Raw genomic sequence first — 16,777 nt, 5'->3', positions numbered from 1 at the left:
GTATGTATGTATGCATATTTACCCCCCCCCCCCCCCCCACTGCGGGCTGTTTTGGCGCCCGTTGTTGGAGATTTCTATTCACACATTGGCAAACATATGTGCTGCAGACACCAGCCACTAGAGGGAGGTACAGCACTGGTGTGTGATTATGGAATTCCCTAAACCGCAACAGAACGTTGCACACGCTGAGGTTGTCCCAAAAATCTCTCCCTTCCTCCTGAAGTGTGCACTCGTTCATTACTCCCCATTAATATTTTGGATTGGTGGAGTCATGTGCTAGTGGGAGTTAGTTTCCACCATATTTCTTATACCAGTCATTTTCTTTCAAATCAGTGAAGGGGGTGAGCAAGTGCACACTATGGGACAAAGGGAGATAATTAGGACGCACTCTGAACCTCTAATGTTGTCTGCTCTTTGGATGACTGCCCACTTTTCTGTTCAAGGGTTCTTATGATGCCTGGAAGTCTATTTCAGCTCCTGGATCACAAGGCCTTTATCTCTTCCATAAGTTCGAAACAGTGGGTAGATCCTCTCTCCCTTAGTGAAGACCATGTCAGTGATGGTGTAAACGTGACTCCTGGACACGGCGTTGTAGAAGGAGACCCACCTCTCCTCAATATCCACACACACATCCAACACTTTGAGGTTAGAGGGCCAGGGGAGGTTGGTCTTGAAGACACACAGGGTGGAACTACAAGAAGAACACCAGTAACCTTCATTTGGAGAGAAAGAGAACCATCCTTTCCTTTCAGCAGACTCCTTGGTCTCTCCTACAGCCCAACTTGCCTCCACCTCAATATTCACCTCCACGTGCCAGAAGTGTCGTCCAGAGCGGAAGCCCTCCTTTCCCAGGATACAGGCCCACCCATCAAATCTCTGTGGATTATTAGGAACCTTCCTATTTTTTCCTACTGTCACTCTCCTCCCATTATCAGACAGGATCAACTCACAGTGAGCTGTATCAGGGTCCAGAGTCACATCAGCTGTGGAGAGGAACAACAATTACCACGATCACAAATGTCACTATAGATTAGAAAGGAAAAATCTGATTTGAGATACAACATGATGGTTTACTAGATTTTGGAACAGGCGCATGTTATACTGAAGTATGAATAATATAATACTCAAAATAACCGTACCTGCCAGTGGGATGACTGTTTCTTTGCTAGGTTCACTCATGTCTCCCTCTCTATAGATGGCACACACTCTGACTCTGCAAGAGGTGTGTGTGGGTGTTAGGGAGTACACACACTCGTCCCTGTCTGTTAGCAGTATGACCCACTCGTCCTGTCCCTCCTCTCTGTACTCCAGTCTGTAGTGGAGCACAGGCCGTCCCTTTGCAGCCTCCACTGGTCTTCTCCAGGTCAGAGTGACCGAGTTTCTGTCTGCTGACTGGACTACCGGACGCCCAGGCTCAGACCCTGACCCAGTCTCTGCCACAGTGATGTCACTGAACTCACTAGTCACTCCTGCCATGTCCTCTGCTCTGTGTCTGATCTGGTACTGTGTATCTCTCTCCAGGCCTGATATCACAAAGGCTTTCCCATTTTCTCCGGTCGTCATGCTTCTCCAGTTCTTCTCCTCATGGAGAAAGAACAGGTCAGGTCTGACAGGTCTGTACTCCACTCTGAACCTGTCAGTGTGTCCAGTCTTTGACGGGGATAAGAGGAGGGTCACACTACTCTGCTCTGTGTCTACTACCTTAACAGTCTCAGGCTTTGACACAGCTTCATAGTCAGAGTCCACTAACCTGCCTCCCTGGTAGAGATGGATGGAGGCTCCAGGAGTGGAATAATTTGGAATGGAGGTTGCAACGAACTTGAGTTTCTTGGTGACCTTAACGAAATCAAGAAAAGCTCTAGCTGCCGTTGTTACTCTCTCCTTGTTCTCCTCAGACTTGAACCAGGGTTGAGTGTGCTGGTAGCGGTGGCCAGGCCTGGTCTGTGAGTATGTCTGTAGGGAATCAAGATGCTGCTTCAGGGATGAGAGATACAGGTCTGTTTCACCCAGAGAGGTGAGAGTGAAACACACCACAGTGTCTGTCTTTGAATTACTAATGACTTTTTGCAGCTGGTCTGTAGACACCATCTTAGATCTGATTTTAGAGTCAAGAGATTCAAGGAACTTCAGCTCAGCCTGTTTGTCATCCAGCCACTGTCCTGTTGCTTCCATTCTGAACGGGGACAGATCATGACCTTTCATCTCCTCTTCAACAGCTTTCTCCTCCTGCACTCCTGACCTCACAGACACCAAAATTCTACCCATGAGTTTCTGCAGTTGAGCTAGGTACTGTTGAATGAGATCTATAAAATGGATCACTTTATCCTTCAGGTCCTGAACTTTACTGACCCACTCATGTTTTACCATCTCCTCACACCTTGTGCCTGTGCGTCTGTAGTGTTCCATCTCTCTCTCTACCCTGGACTGCAGGTCTTCACTGATCTCCCTCACACAGGTTGCTGCAGGGTACAGGTTCTTCAGAGGGCAGAGCCAAACTCTCAGAGGAACAGCCTTCTCTCCACTGAGACCCAGCAGCTTAGGGAAGGACTCACTGAGATCAGTTATCTCCCTATCACCTCTATTTGTCTCAAGATCTCCATAGTAGGTACAGGTGAGACCAGAAGATGTAGCTAGTTGAGCAGCTCCGTCCTCTGCTGTGAGAAGTTGGATCATTTTCTTCAGTTTATTGATAACTTTGCTCATGGTCCATGTTCTGTTGGTCTTACAAACGATGAAGGCCTGAGTTCCATATGTCACAGCCATGACCATGTGTGTGGATGTTTGCTGCTGAATCACTTCAGGACGCCTCACCTTCTCTAACAGGAAGAAAGTCAACTGATCCAGTCGGGTGGTTCTCTTGTAGTGCAGAGTCACATAGTCCCCTTTGTGCAGGAGAGGATGGTTTAGATACTCTGCAGCTCCTCCCACATCCACCAGTCCAGACAGGAAACTGGTTCTGATTGGCTGATCCAGTCCCAGAGCTCTGAACCTCTCCTGCAGAGAGTCTGTCTCTATTACCTTGGTCTCAGTGAATGGGAACGGCAGGGATATTTTCCTTTTTATCTTATTGTCTGAGTCACACAAGAAGTCTGAAGGGAGTGAAAATGTCATGTACAGTATTATAATTTAATATAATTCCTTATTCTCCAAGACATTTATATTATTCTCATCCATTCCACTATCCCTATAAACACATAATAATTCTGAACATAATCAGTGCAGATATCACTTCAATGTAGAGTTACCTGGAGTGAAGGACTCAGAGCAACAGTCATACAGCATTCCAGGGTGAATGGGCCGACCCAGAGCTGGCACCTCCACCCAGCCTGAGAGACCACATGGGAGAGAACAGTAAGATATGAGACAATAGTCCACACAAGGAGACATGTTGATAATACTATCTTATTTACTTCAGAAATATATAACTGTCATTCTGATAGGATCATAGTCACACTGACTAGAGTTGATTGCGGGAGACACCGAGATTTACTGGGATTTGCCGCCTAAAACCACTCCCTTTTCCTGGGAAAAATAACTGTGAGAAACCCGTAAAATTATAATAAATTATTTATATGAACAGCATGGAATGGAACTGTTAAATATATGCCATGTCTAACTCTGGCCTCTGCATGATGAATCTTTAACGCTCAGGGTGGGGACAGACAACCGATCTCAACATCTTTCTCTCTCTATCAAATCCATTCAAATTGCATCCAAAATAGATAATCCTGTTGTAGATTGATATATATCTCTATACATTGCATTTGGAAAGTATTAAGACCCCTTGAATATTTCCAAATGTTGTTACGTTACAGCCTTATTCTAAAATGGACTAAATCCCTTTTTTCTCTCATCAATCTACACACAATACCCCATAGTGACAAAGCGAAAACAGGTTTTTAGACATTTTTTCAAACTTATTTACATAAGTATTCAGACCCTTTACTATAAGAATTGGAATTGAGATCAGGTGCATCGTGTTTCCATTGATCAGCCTTTAGATGTTTCTACAACTTGATTGGTGTCCACCTGTGGTAAATTCAATTGATTGGACATGATTTGGAGAGGCACACACCTGTCTATATAAGGTCCCATAGTTAACAGTGCATGTCAGAGAAAAAACCAAGCCATGAAGTCTAAGGAATTGTCTGTAGAGCTCCGAAACAGGATTGTGTCTAGGCACAGATCTGGGGAAGGGTACCAAAAAATGTCTGCAGCATTGAACGTCCTCAAGAATACAGTGGCCTCCATCATTCTTAAATGGAATGATGGAGGCCAAGACTCTTCTTAGAGCTGGCCTCCCAGCCAAACTGAGCAATATGGGGAGAAAGGCCTTTTGGTCAGGGAGGTGACCAAGAACCCGATGGTCACTCTGACAGAGCTCCAGAGTTCCTCTGTGGAGATGGGAGAACCTTCCAGAAGGACAACCATCTCTGCAGCACTCCACCAATCAAGCCTTTATAGTAGAGTGGCCAGGCAGAAGCCACTTCTCAGTAAAAGGGACATGACAGCCAGCTTGAAGTTTGCCAAAAGGCACCTAAAGGACTCTCAGACCATGAGATACAAGATTCTCTGATCTGGTGAAACAAAGATTGAACTCTTTGGCCTGAATGCCAAGCATCATGTCTGGAGGAAGCATGGTGGTGGCAGTATCATGCTGTGGGGATGTTTTCAGCAGCAGGAACTGGGAGACTTGTCAGGATCGAGGGAAAGATGAACGGAGCAAAGTACAGAGAGATCCTTGATTAAAACCTACTCCAGAGAACTCAGGACCTCAGACTGGGGCAAAGGTTTACCTTCCAACAGGACAATGACCCTAAGCACACAGCCAAGACAATGCAGGAGTGGCTTCGGGACAAGTCTCTGAATGTCCTTGAGTAGCCCAGCCAGAGCCTGGACTTGATTGAACATCTCTGGGGATATCTGAAAATAACTGTGCAGCGACGCTCCCCATCCAACTTGACAGAGTTTGAGATTATCTGCAGAGAAGAATGGGAGAAACTCCCCAAATACAGGTATGCCAAGCTTGTAGCGTCATACCCAAGAAGACGCAAGGCTGTAATCGCTGCCAAAGGTGTTTCAACAAAGTACTGAGTAAAGGGTCTGAATTGTTATGTACAGTGCCTTGCGAAAGTATTCGGCCCCCTTGAACTTTGCGACCTTTTGCCACATTTCAGGCTTCAAACATAAAGATATAAAACTGTATTTTTTTGTGAAGAATCAACAACAAGTGGGACACAATCATGAAGTGGAACGACATTTATTGGATATTTCAAACTTTTTTAACAAATCAAAAACTGAAAAATTGGGCGTGCAAAATTATTCAGCCCCCTTAAGTTAATACTTTGTAGCGCCACCTTTTGCTGCGATTACAGCTGTAAGTCGCTTGGGGTATGTCTCTATCAGGTTTGCACATCGAGAGACTGAACGTGGCACTGTCGTAGGATGGCACCTTTCCAACAAGTCAGTTCATCAAAGTTATGCCCTGCTAGAGCTGCCTGGTCAACTGTAAGTGCTATTATTGTGAAGTGGCAACGTCTAGGAGCAGCACAGGCTCAGCGCAAAGTGGTAGGCCACACAAGCTCACAGAACAGGACAGCCAAGTGCTGAAATCGCCTGTCCTCGGTTGCAACAAGTTCCAAACAGCCTCTGGAAGCAATGTCGGCACAATAACTGTTTGTCGGGAGCTTCATGAAATGGGTTTCCATGGTCGAGTATATGCTTTACAATGCTTTTGAATCACACTTTCGGTTTTGCCGTGAAATACCGGGTTACCCGGGAGAAAAGTGATTTATTCTCGGGATGAAACATTTGTAAAATACCGGTAAAATATTCAACCCTAACACTGACCAGCTGTAATATTCTCCAGGTTTCCTCTCTCAGTCTCAGCTGCTTTCTGCTGAAGGTCTGAGCGGAGTTTGTTGATGGTCTTACACAGGTCAGCAGTTCTGATGTCATTTACATTACATTTAAGTCATTTAGCAGACGCTCTTATCCAGAGCGACTTACAAATTGGTGCATGTCCATCCGTTGTTTCTCAATTGCCTCTTGTTTTAATACTGAATTCTCCTTCTTCAGCTCAGAGATGATTTTCTTCAGCTCAGAATCTTCTTCCCCCATCTTCATCTTTTTAGAGACGCTCCCCTCTACCTCATTCTCATTATTCCTCTCCCGAAGAGTAAACAGGACACACACACAGTAAGTCTCATTATATCAACAATAGTTGGGTCGTTCCACGAATGGAGTACGTTTTTCCTCCCTTTGATGTTTTAAGTAGAGATTGTGCACAAATATCTCATTTTAAAAGCCTGTTATATTAAATGAAGTGCATATAAAATAATGAAGACTGCATGGAAAATTCAATAAATCAGATTTTTATGAATAAAGACTTGCGAAAGTGCAAAGAAATCTGCGTTTTGTCATGTTTTTCTGACTTCTAGGAAGATTCTTACCCAATGAAATCACAACATTTCTCAATTTCTCATTGTAAAGTTATTTTGTTGCTTTGAAGTCATTTCTGGTTATTATTATTATTTATTCCTTGTGTTTAGTGATACATTATGTCTCTCTTTCATTTTAAGGTCAACCCTGTTAAGTGAACTACATTCTTGTTTTAATATAGTGAAACTATTTTTTTATAATTTTTTCAAAAGCAACATAGAACACATAATAGTCAAATCATAATGTAAAAGCATGTGAGATATTTCCACTCATTTTGGCCATTTTCTGGTGTTTTGGGGTGGAAAATTGAGTTATAGGTTTGCGTTGTAGGTTTCATGATATTTGTATCTAAACCAAAGTAGATCATTTTAAGATTGTTCTATACATCAGTTGGGGTCTATATAAGCTTAAAATGAGGTCCTAAACCTGGCATGAAAGTGCATCCTTGTAGCTGTGTGGGCTAATACTGTCAAAATGTTTGCCTTGGTGTAAGTTGAGCCAACGGCAAGTTGTGTGTTTTCTTCCCAGGCGTATTGCAAGGCATTATCGCTGGAATATGAGGTAACAACAGGGCCTATGTTAAAAGTGTAAGTAACAAGAGAATTTCCCAGGACAAAGACATATCTGATATTGGCAGAAAGCTTAAATTCTTGTTAATCGAACTGCACTGTCCAATTTACAGTAGCTATTACAGTGAAATAATACCATGCTATTGCTTGAGGAGAGTGCACAGTTTTAAACTTGAAAAGTTATTAATAAACGAATTAGGCACATGTGGGCAGTATAGATACAAATCCTTTTACTGAAACGCAATGGTTCATTGGATCAGTCTAAAACTTTGCACATATATTGGCCATAATCTAAATTGCAGCTGGGCTGGAAAACTACATTTTGGCCTTCCTCTTGCATTTCAAAGATGATGGTACAAAACAAATACAAAAGAACGGTTGTTTTTTTCTTTGTATTATCTTTTACCAGATCTATTATGTTATATTCTCCTACATTCCTTTCACATTTCCACAACCTTTAAAGTGTTTCCTTTGAAATAGTAACAATAATATGCCTATCCTTGCTTCAGGGCCTGAGTTACAGGCAGTTAGATTTGGGTATGTCATTTTAGGTGGAAATTGAAATAAAGAGTCGGATTCTTAAGAGGTTAATTAACTTCTTATGTCCAGCGGCTTATACCCCAAGAGACCACTTTTTTGGACAAGCTATGTTTTTAAAACCATAATGTTTACATTAATTCTGATTATTTCCAGGGGTCCACAACATCCTAAAATATATGTTGATATCTTTGTTAGAAAGAATACTATATGACGGAGTTGTCACGTTCTGACCTTTATTTCTGTTGTTTTTGTCATTATTTTGTATGGTCAGGGCGTGAGTTGGGGTGGGCAGTCTATGTTTGTTTTTCTATGATTTTGGGATTTCTATGTTTCGGCCGAGTATGGTTCTCAATCAGAGGCAGGTGTCATTAGTTGTCTCTGATTGAGAATCATACTTAGGTAGCCTGGGTTTTACTGTTTGTTTGTGGGTGATTGTCTATGTTGATTTCTTGTGTCAGCACAGTTCTCATTTAGCTTCACGGTCGTTATTTGTTTTTTGTTATGTTTCGTGTGTTTCAGTGTTCAGTGTTTTCTTTATTAAATTTCATCATGAACACATACCACGCTGCATTTTGGTCCTCCGATCCTTCTCGCCTCTCCTCTTCAGATGAAGAGGAGGACGCCTGTGACAGGAGTGATGCTGATGCCACATTCACGCGCTATCGGAGCTCCTAGTTCCCAGTGGGAAAGTTCACTTGAACAACCCTCCATGTCGGAATTACAAGTGGGAAAATGTTGTTATCCGAGTTGTGACTTTTCACCACCTTTCCCCTTTTCAACCAAAAGATGATGACAAATCAGATTTTGACCATTACAACCATGTCAATATTTTGATGTAGCTAGTCTGACCATATTGTCAATGTTAAGCAAGCTAGCTAACTTTATTATTAGAATTGTTAGCTAGCTTATCAAGCAAGCTAGAATTGTATTGGTTAAAGAATTGTTATGACTTCAAAATCATTTGAACACTATCATGTCGTACTTTCCACATCCCAGTTTCCTATTTTCCACGAGCATGTGAAGCCAGTATGAAGGTAAAAAATGACTAAACTTGCACCTCTCCGTTACCCCTCTCCCTTACCCTGGGCCCTCTCCCTTACCCCTCTCCCTTACCCCTGGTCCTCTCCCTTACCCCTGGCCCTCTCCCTTACCCCTGGCCCTCTCCCTTACCCCTCTCCCTCTACCTTATCCCTGGCCCTCTCCCTTACCCCTCTCCCTTACCACTGGCCCTCTCCCTTACCCCTGGCCCTCTCCCTTACCCCTCTACCTTATCCCTGTTCCTCTCCTTTACCCCTGGCCCTCTCCCTTACCCCTGGCCCTTACCCCTCTCCCTTACCCCTGGCCCTCTCCCTTACCCCTGGCCCTACCCCTGGCCCTCTCCCTTACCCCTGGCCCTCTCCCTTACCCCTGGCCCTCTCCCTTACCCCCTGGCCCTTACCCCTGGCCCTCCCCTTACCCCTCTCCCTTAGCCCTGGCCCTTACCCCTGGCCTTCTCCCTTACCCCTGGCCCTCTCCCTTACCCCTCTACCTTATCCCTGTTCCTCTCCTTTACCCCTGGCCCTCTCCCTTACCCCTGGCCCTTACCCCTCTCCCTTACCCCTGGCCCTCTCCCTTACCCCTGGCCCTACCCCTGGCCCTCTCCTTACCCCTGGCCCTCTCCCTTACCCCTGGCCCTCTCCCTTACCCCCTGGCCCTTACCCCCTGGCCCTCCCCTTACCCCTCTCCCTTAGCCCTGGCCCTTACCCCTGGCCTTCTCCCTTACCCCTGGCCCTCTCCCATAACCCTGGCCCTCTCCCTTACCCCTGGCCCTCTCCCTTACCCCTGGCCCTCTCCCTTACCCCTGGCCCTTACCCCTGGCCCTCTCCCTTACCCCTGGCCCTTACCCCTCTCCCTTACCCCTGGCCCTCTCCCTTACCCCTGGCCCTACCCCTGGCCCTCTCCCTTACCCCTGGCCCTCTCCCTTACCCCTGGCCCTCTTCCTTACCCCCTGGCCCTTACCCCTGGCCCTCCCCTTACCCCTCTCCCTTAGCCCTGGCCCTTACCCCTGGCCTTCTCCCTTACCCCTGGCCCTCTCCCATAACCCTGGCCCTCTCCCTTACCCCTGGCCCTCTCCCCTTACCCCTGGCCCTCTCCCTTACCCCTGGCCCTCTCCCTTACCCCTGGCCCTCTCCTATAACCCTGGCCCTCTCCTATAACCCTGGCCCTCTCCCTTACTCCTGGCCCTCTCCCTTACCCCTGGCCCTCCCCTACCCCTGGCCCTCTCCCTTACCCCTGGCCCTCTCCCTTACCCCTGGCCCTCTCCCTTACCCCCTGGCCCTCTCCCTTACCCCCTGGCCCTTACCCCTGGCCCTCCCCTTACCCCTCTCCCTTAGCCCTTACCCCTGGCCTTCTCCCTTACCCCTGGCCCTCTCCCCTGGCCCTCTCCCATAACCCTGGCCCTCTCCCCTTACCCCTGTCCCTCTCCCTTACCCCTGGCCCTCTCCCTTACCCCTGGCCCTCTCCCTTACCCCTGGCCCTCTCCTATAACCCTGGCCCTCTCCCTTACTCCTGGCCCTCTCCCATAACCCTGGCCCTCTCCCTTACCCCTGGCCCTCCCCTACCCCTGGCCCTCTCCCTTACCCCTGGCCCTCTCCCTTACCCCTGGCCCTCCCCTCCCTTACCCCTGGCCCTCTCCCTTACCCCCTGGCCCTCTCCCTTACCCCTGGCCCTCCCCTCCCTTACCCCTGGCCCTCTCCCTTACCCCTGGCCCTCCCCCTACCCCTGGCCCTCTCCCTTACCCCTGTCCCTCTTACCCCTGGCCCTCTCCCTTACCCCTGGCCCTCTCCCTTACCCCTGGCCCTCGCCCTTACCCCTGGCCCTCGCCCTTACCCCTGGCCCTGTCACAAGTGGATTTATGGACGATTTAAGATGAAAACATCAACCCTGTTATGGTCAAACATGTTACTTTATTTGTCACTTACTATAGTCATTTTATTTATTTCACCTCTTGTGATGGGAAAACATGATTATTGAAGTTATTCATGTGCCTTTATGACCGAATGCTAAAATGTAAAAACATTTAAATGACCAAATTACACTACCCAAAAAGTACTCGATTGGTGGAACAACCCAGATAAGTGCTTGTAGTCATGTCTAATATTATATTTCTAATGACAGTACCTCTTTGATTCTCTCTGTCTTTCCAGTGTTACCATGGTGGTCTTTGTGTCCACCGTATCCAATAACATCGGCCAGGGTGTGTCTCTGCAGAGCTGGGATGGTGTAGTGCTGCCTGACGTGAGGCTCACAGTAGGAGACAGTGCAGGTCAAACAGGACTTAACCGCCCTCAGCTTCTGGCCAGAGCATATATCACATGCCACATCCACGGGCCCAGCGTAGCCCAGAGCAGGGAGGGCAGGACTGAAGCCTGCCTGCTGGAGCTCGTGGAGCACCTTGGCCAAGGCTGTGTTAGTGTAGAGCACAGGCTTGGCTCTGAATCTCTTATTGCACTGGGGGCACACATAGTTTCCTGCATGGCCGGGCTGGGCCCAGTGTGTGCTGATACACTGCCTGCAGTAACTGTGTCCACAGGGAATGGAGACCGGGTTCCTCATCACATCTGAACACAAAGGGCATCTGAAATGATGTACAGTCAGCAAACTGGCCCTGAGAGAGAGAGAGAGAGATACACAGAGACAGACAGACAGACAGACAGACAGACAGACAGACAGACAGACAGACAGACATAGTTAACTGTGTATTGCCTTCCTTCAAAACGGTCAACCTGGTCGCACCAATTAACATTATATTATATTTTTTTAGGTTCTTCCGTGTCACATGGTGTGATACGATCCTCCATGTCATATGATATGATACGTTCCTCTATGGCTGCGTTTCAAACACGTAAAAGACACGCTCACTTTATGCCCTTCGGGAAACTCACGCGGCCATCTTTGCCGTCAGTCCAAAGAATTAGCCAAGCAAAGGAAGTTGGCAACGTAACAGCCCTCGTTTGTGATCGAGTGTGCTGTCCTGAAACGCCCCATAATTCAATTTGCGATGATTGTACATCCGCTAAGAAAAGTCATCCGAAACTTAAAACCAACATCAATATGGAGAAGTCAACATACAAGTGTAAGTAAAAACAGTCAGAAATTGTGCTCCTGATGCACATGACGGCACAAACACGTATGGTAAAAGTAATGATGTTTTTGTTTGGTTAGCTTTTGGAAACGTTAGCTAGCTCATATAACTTTCCCTAACATCACACTTATACGTTGTAATTTTCCATTTGACCTGATATCGTTTGGATGGCTAGTATTCGATGTCTGTGGATGCTTTGTCTTCCAGCCTAGATATGAAAAGCAAATCATAATTGACTGTAGCGCATATAAACACACACAACAGCTATCGGTTTTTCCATGATAACTGAAAACACAACTGTAGGATGAACAAGTGACAAATTTCCGGGCAAGGGTGGTCCATTTAAAATGAATGAATTCTTCCCTCGCTCCTTGCCCTGCAACTGTCAACTCATCATATGTTATGATACGTCATCAGAAGTATCCACTTAATTTGAGGACTGAGGGGAGAGGGTTTTGCGTGTTCGGGAATGCAGCCCATGTCACATGATATGATACATTCCTCCATGTCTCATGATATGATACGTTCCTCCATGTCTCATGATATGATACATCCCTCCATGTCTCATGATATGATACATCCCTCCATGTCTCATGATATGATACGTTCCTCCATGTCTCATGATATGATACATCCCTCCATGTCTCATGATATGATACGTTCCTCCATGTCACATGACATGATACATCCCTCCATGTCTCATGATATGATACATCCCTCCATGTCACATGACATGATACATCCCTCCATGTCTCATGATATGATACATCCCTCCATGTCTCATGATATGATACATCCCTCCATGTCTCATGATATGATACATCCCTCCATGTCTCATGATATGATACGTTCCTCCATGTCTCATGATATGATACATCCCTCCATGTCTCATGATATGATACAACCCTCCATGTCTCATGATATGATACATCCCTCCATGTCTCATGATATGATACATCCCTCCATGTCTCATGATATGATACGTTCCTCCATGTCTCATGATATGATACATCCCTCCATGTCTCATGATATGATACATCCCTCCATGTCTCATGATATGATACATCCCTCCATGTCTCATGATATGATACATCCCTCCATGTCTCATGATATAATACGTTCCTCCATGTCTCATGATGCGGGTTCATATGATAGAGCTGATTATATTATTTTGGTGTGAACAGACCATTTGTGCTCAAAAAACGTGTACTATCCTATATCTAGTTGGTGCGACCGGGCTGAAACTATGTAGTGTTGCAGTCTGGCCTTTTTCAAACCTCTCACCTTAGATCTGGGGGCATGGTTTCTCCTCTGAAGTGAATGGGTTCAAACATTGACCTGTTACTCTTCATAGACAGGCAGCTGAGACCAGGTGACTCAACTCTCTCCTCCTTGACACTACAATTCAGACAATATTCTTATCACAAGGTTTTGTTTTAAGCAACTAATGTTTGATTCAGAGATGTTTTATAATCCGTAGTGTAACATGAATTTATGGGATAGTAAAGGTTTATGGGTTGTTTGTAATTCTGGACTATAATCAGTGGTAAAACTGAACTTTGCTCAGGGTTTGGCCTCAGATAGTTGTACATGATTGATGGATTTGATTAATTGATACATTTTATTATTACATCTTCAGCATTTAAAAAATAAAAAATATACCTTTATTTAACTAGGCAAGTCAGTTAAGAACACATTCTTATTTACAATGACGGCCTCCCGGGGACCAGTGGTTTAACTGCCTTGTTCAGGGGCAGAACGTCAGATTTTTACCTTGTCAGCTCGGGGATTCGATCCAGCAACATTTTGGTTTCTGGCTCTAAACACTAGGCTACCTGCTGGAGGATGCCCCTCCCACATGGGCTTATAAGACACTGTATTTGCTGTAGCTAAATAAAATAATTATGTCTATATGTGCACACTTACACACACACATACATATATATATATATTCAGTTGAAGTCTGAAGTTTACATACACTTTAGCCAAATATATTTAAACTCAGTTTTTCACAATTCCTGACATTTAATCCTAGTAAAAATTCCCTGTTTTAGGTCACTAAGGATCACCACTTTATTTTAAGAATGTGAAATGTCAGAATAATGGTAAAGAGAATGATTTATTTCAGCTTTTATTTCTTTTATCACATGCCCAGTGGGTCAGAAGTTTACATACACTCAATTAGTATTTGGTAATATTGCCTTTAAATTGTTTAACTTGGGTCAAATGTTTCAGGTAGCCTTCCACAAGCTTCCCACAATAAGTTGGGTGAATTTTGGCCCATTCCTCCTGAGAGCTGGTGTAACTGAGTCAGGTTTGTAGGCCTCCTTTCTCACACACACCTTTTTTGTTCTGCCCACAAATTTTCTATAGGATTGAGGTCAGGGTTTTGTGATGGCTACTCCAATACCTTGACTTTGTTGTCCTTCAGTCATTTTGCCACAACTTTGGAAGTATGCTTGGGGCCATTGTCCATTTGGAAGAGCCATTTGCGACCAAGCTTTAACTTCCTGACTGATGTCTTGGGATGTTGCATCAATATATCCACATAACTTTCCTACCTCATTATGCCATCTATTTTGTGAAGTGCATCAGTCCCTCCTGCAGCAAAGCATCCCCACAACATGACGCTGCCACCCCCGTGCTTCACGGTTGGGATGGTGTTCTTCGGCTTGCAAGCATCCCCCTTTTTCCTCCAAACATAACAATGATCATTATGGCCAAATAGTTATATTTTTGTTTCATCAGACCAGAGGATATTTCTTTGTCCCCATGTGCAGTTGCAAACCATAGTCTGGCTTTTTTTATGGCAGTTTTGGAGCAGTGGCTTTTTCCTTGCTGAGTGGCCTTTCAGGTTATGTCGATATAGGACTCTTTTTACTGTAGATATAGATACTTTTGTACCTGTTTCCTCCAGCATCTTCACAAGGTCCTTTGCTGTTGTTCTGGGATTGATTTGCACTTTTCGCACCAAAGTACGTTCATCTCTAGGAGACAGAACGCATCTCCTTCCTGAGCGGTATGAGGCTGCGTGTTCCCATGGTGTTTATACTTGCATACTATTGTTTGTACAGATGAATGTGGTACCTTCAGGCATTTGGAAATTGCTCCCAAGGATGAACCAGACTTGTGAAGGTCTACAATTTTCTTTCTGAGGTATTGGCTGATTTCTTCTGATTTTCCCATGATGTCAAGCAAAGAGGCACTGAGTTTGAAGGTAGGCCTTGAAATGCATCCACAGATACACCTCCCATTGACTCAAATTATGTCAATTAGCCTATCAGAAGCTTCTAAAGCCATGCCATCATTTTCTGAAATTTTCCAAGCTGTTTAAAGGCACATTCAATTTAGTGTATGTAAACTTCTGACCCACTGGAATTGTGATACAGTGAATTATAAGTTAAATAATCTGTCTGTAAAAAATTGTTTGAAAAATGACTTGTGTCGTGCACAAAGTAAATGTCCTAACCGACTTCCCAGAACTATAGTTTGTTAACAAGAAATTTGTGGAGTGGTTGAAAAATGAGTTTCAATGACTCCCAAACTAAGTGTATGTAAACTTCTGACTTCAACTGTATAGATATATAAACATACGTTCATACGGCAGTGAAAAACTATTGAGAAAACAACCTTTCAAGTATTCAACTTATCTTGTTGCATCTTCCAAGCTTTGGAAATAAAATTTGCAACCAGGAATATTTATTTCCTAAATAGCCATTTAAGTTTTTCTTCATCTTTACTCCAGAAGAGTTCATGTTTTCTATGCAACATTTGGTCAAACAGTATAGCTCTTAAATCATCATATAAAGTACAGTAAACTAAGAGGTGCAGTTTATTCTCAACCCCCCTTAAACCACAAACAGTACATAGTCACTCTCCCTCATCTAAGGCATTGAACCTACCTACTTCAATTGCCAGAGGCACTATCCCGGTTCTCAACTGGGCACACAAGGACTTTCGGTTTCTGGTTAGGTGATAGGTGACATAAGGTTCTGGATCGTCGCTGTTTTTGATCTGGTTCTAAGTTTAGAGTTTTGGTTTTAGCCATTTTTCAGTTGAACATTTGTCTTTGTAGCTAAGGGTTAACTTGTGTTTGATCAGGTTGATATTGCATCTTAACTTGTTTCTAAATATGTGTTGTAGATCAGCTTTCTTGAATATGTAATTGACTTCCTTTCTCCAGTGGTAGTTGTGTGTTTTATCTCAGTTTAAAAACGTTTTTGTTATTCTGTCCTCTGATATATTGATAAGATGGTTCCATAACCTAATCATTTAACCCTCTGCCTTTTTTCACAGGTCTCATCCCATGTCTCCTTGAATAGCAAGGATTGGGGCAAACTTATACACTTCCCAGAAAACATTGTATGGCTCTCTTTTTTTTGTAGTGTTAGCTGTTTTAAATTCTTTAAAACCCCAGATTCCAGCAGCATAGTTCAGTGTAGGACACGTACAGTATTGTACATTTACCATGTAGGATAGTTAGGACATTGTGTTTCTTTACGCTGCTTTTGTAGCGTCAAAAATCTAGTCTCTTAAAATCAATAGCTTAAAACATCCTCTAATAAAATCAAAACAGAGGAAGTATTGTTATTGGTCTATTATGGACAGCCCCTCTCTCTGACTCACCTCCTACTCATGACTTCTGAGGGGTCTCCCTCAAGCTCCATATCGTCTAATGCCTCTTTAAGACTATGCTGCTCAGAGAGATCTCTCAATCAGGAAGGCTACCTAGACAACACAAACATAATACATTAATACTCTATGTGCAACAACGCAATAACAATTTCAACCTCAAAAACCTATTTACTTATACTCACTGAACTCAGTTCTTCAGCACCCTTAGTCCCCCTGATCTTCCTATGTTAATGGCGTATTAAACATTTCAATGGGCGGAGTCGGCTGACAGATACTGTTGACAGACAGTGGCTTCATATTCAACTTTGGCCTTTGAATGTCCCAAGGATCCCACATAGCACTAACCTTAAGTGAATCTAACTTTAACAACTATACCAAAAACATGAAGGGGCTTGGGGAGTCATTTCTTTCTGAACACTAAAGCCAGTCAGTCTTTCCAAAGTCTAATAACAACTCTGAAATGTAATTC

The 16,777-nt window shown here is 44.4% G+C and overlaps 2 protein-coding genes across 3 annotated transcripts; both read right to left on the bottom strand.

Moving 5' to 3' along the window:
• Positions 1 to 23: 23 nt before the first annotated feature.
• On the bottom strand, positions 24 to 10,792 carry LOC115118228 (stonustoxin subunit alpha-like). Of its 2 annotated transcripts, XM_065017230.1 has the most exons (4): positions 10,710 to 10,792; positions 3,246 to 3,326; positions 1,140 to 3,089; positions 24 to 983 (listed from the first exon to the last, which is right to left on the bottom strand). In XM_065017230.1, exons 2-4 carry the CDS (start codon positions 3,280 to 3,282, stop codon positions 466 to 468), a joined length of 2,505 nt encoding a protein of 834 aa, XP_064873302.1. In that variant the 5' UTR covers positions 3,283 to 3,326; positions 10,710 to 10,792; the 3' UTR covers positions 24 to 465. The 2 variants fall into 2 exon arrangements, with proteins under 2 accessions (XP_064873302.1, XP_029502665.2); XM_029646805.2 differs by lacking the exon at positions 10,710 to 10,792 and having other exon boundaries at positions 3,246 to 4,923.
• LOC115118237 (E3 ubiquitin/ISG15 ligase TRIM25-like) lies at positions 10,442 to 16,540 on the bottom strand. The gene is made up of 4 exons (XM_029646814.2): positions 16,491 to 16,540; positions 16,300 to 16,401; positions 12,958 to 13,071; positions 10,442 to 11,196 (listed from the first exon to the last, which is right to left on the bottom strand). The coding sequence occupies exons 2-4, from the start codon at positions 16,338 to 16,340 to the stop codon at positions 10,689 to 10,691; spliced, it is 663 nt and encodes a 220-aa protein (XP_029502674.2). The 5' UTR covers positions 16,341 to 16,401; positions 16,491 to 16,540; the 3' UTR covers positions 10,442 to 10,688.
• Between the last annotated feature and the right edge of the window lie 237 nt (positions 16,541 to 16,777).

Source organism: Oncorhynchus nerka, linkage group LG4 (assembly GCF_034236695.1).
Source record: "Oncorhynchus nerka isolate Pitt River linkage group LG4, Oner_Uvic_2.0, whole genome shotgun sequence".
In the NCBI taxonomy this organism is placed as follows: Eukaryota; Metazoa; Chordata; class Actinopteri; order Salmoniformes; family Salmonidae; genus Oncorhynchus; species Oncorhynchus nerka.
Note: the sequence above shows the minus strand (reverse complement) of the source record. Positions and strands in the feature narration are given on the sequence as shown.

What these genes read in the sequence shown, in the direction of transcription:
- LOC115118228 (XM_029646805.2), bottom strand. Translation starts at nt 3,387, where the DNA reads ATGTCTCCTTGTGTGGACTATTGTCTCATATCTTACTGTTCTCTCCCA. An exon ending in CTCTGAGTCCTTCACTCCAG is followed by an intron (nt 3,090 to 3,245) that starts GTAACTCTACAT and finishes CACTCCCTTCAG; the next exon opens with ACTTCTTGTGTGACTCAGAC. An exon ending in AACAGTCATCCCACTGGCAG is followed by an intron (nt 984 to 1,139) that starts GTACGGTTATTT and finishes TCCTCTCCACAG; the next exon opens with CTGATGTGACTCTGGACCCT.
- LOC115118237 (XM_029646814.2), bottom strand. Translation starts at nt 16,340, where the DNA reads ATGGAGCTTGAGGGAGACCCCTCAGAAGTCATGAGTAGGAG. An exon ending in TCAGAAGTCATGAGTAGGAG is followed by an intron (nt 13,072 to 16,299) that starts GTGAGTCAGAGA and finishes TCTGAATTGTAG; the next exon opens with TGTCAAGGAGGAGAGAGTTG. An exon ending in ACCATGCCCCCAGATCTAAG is followed by an intron (nt 11,197 to 12,957) that starts GTGAGAGGTTTG and finishes TCTCTCTCTCAG; the next exon opens with GGCCAGTTTGCTGACTGTAC.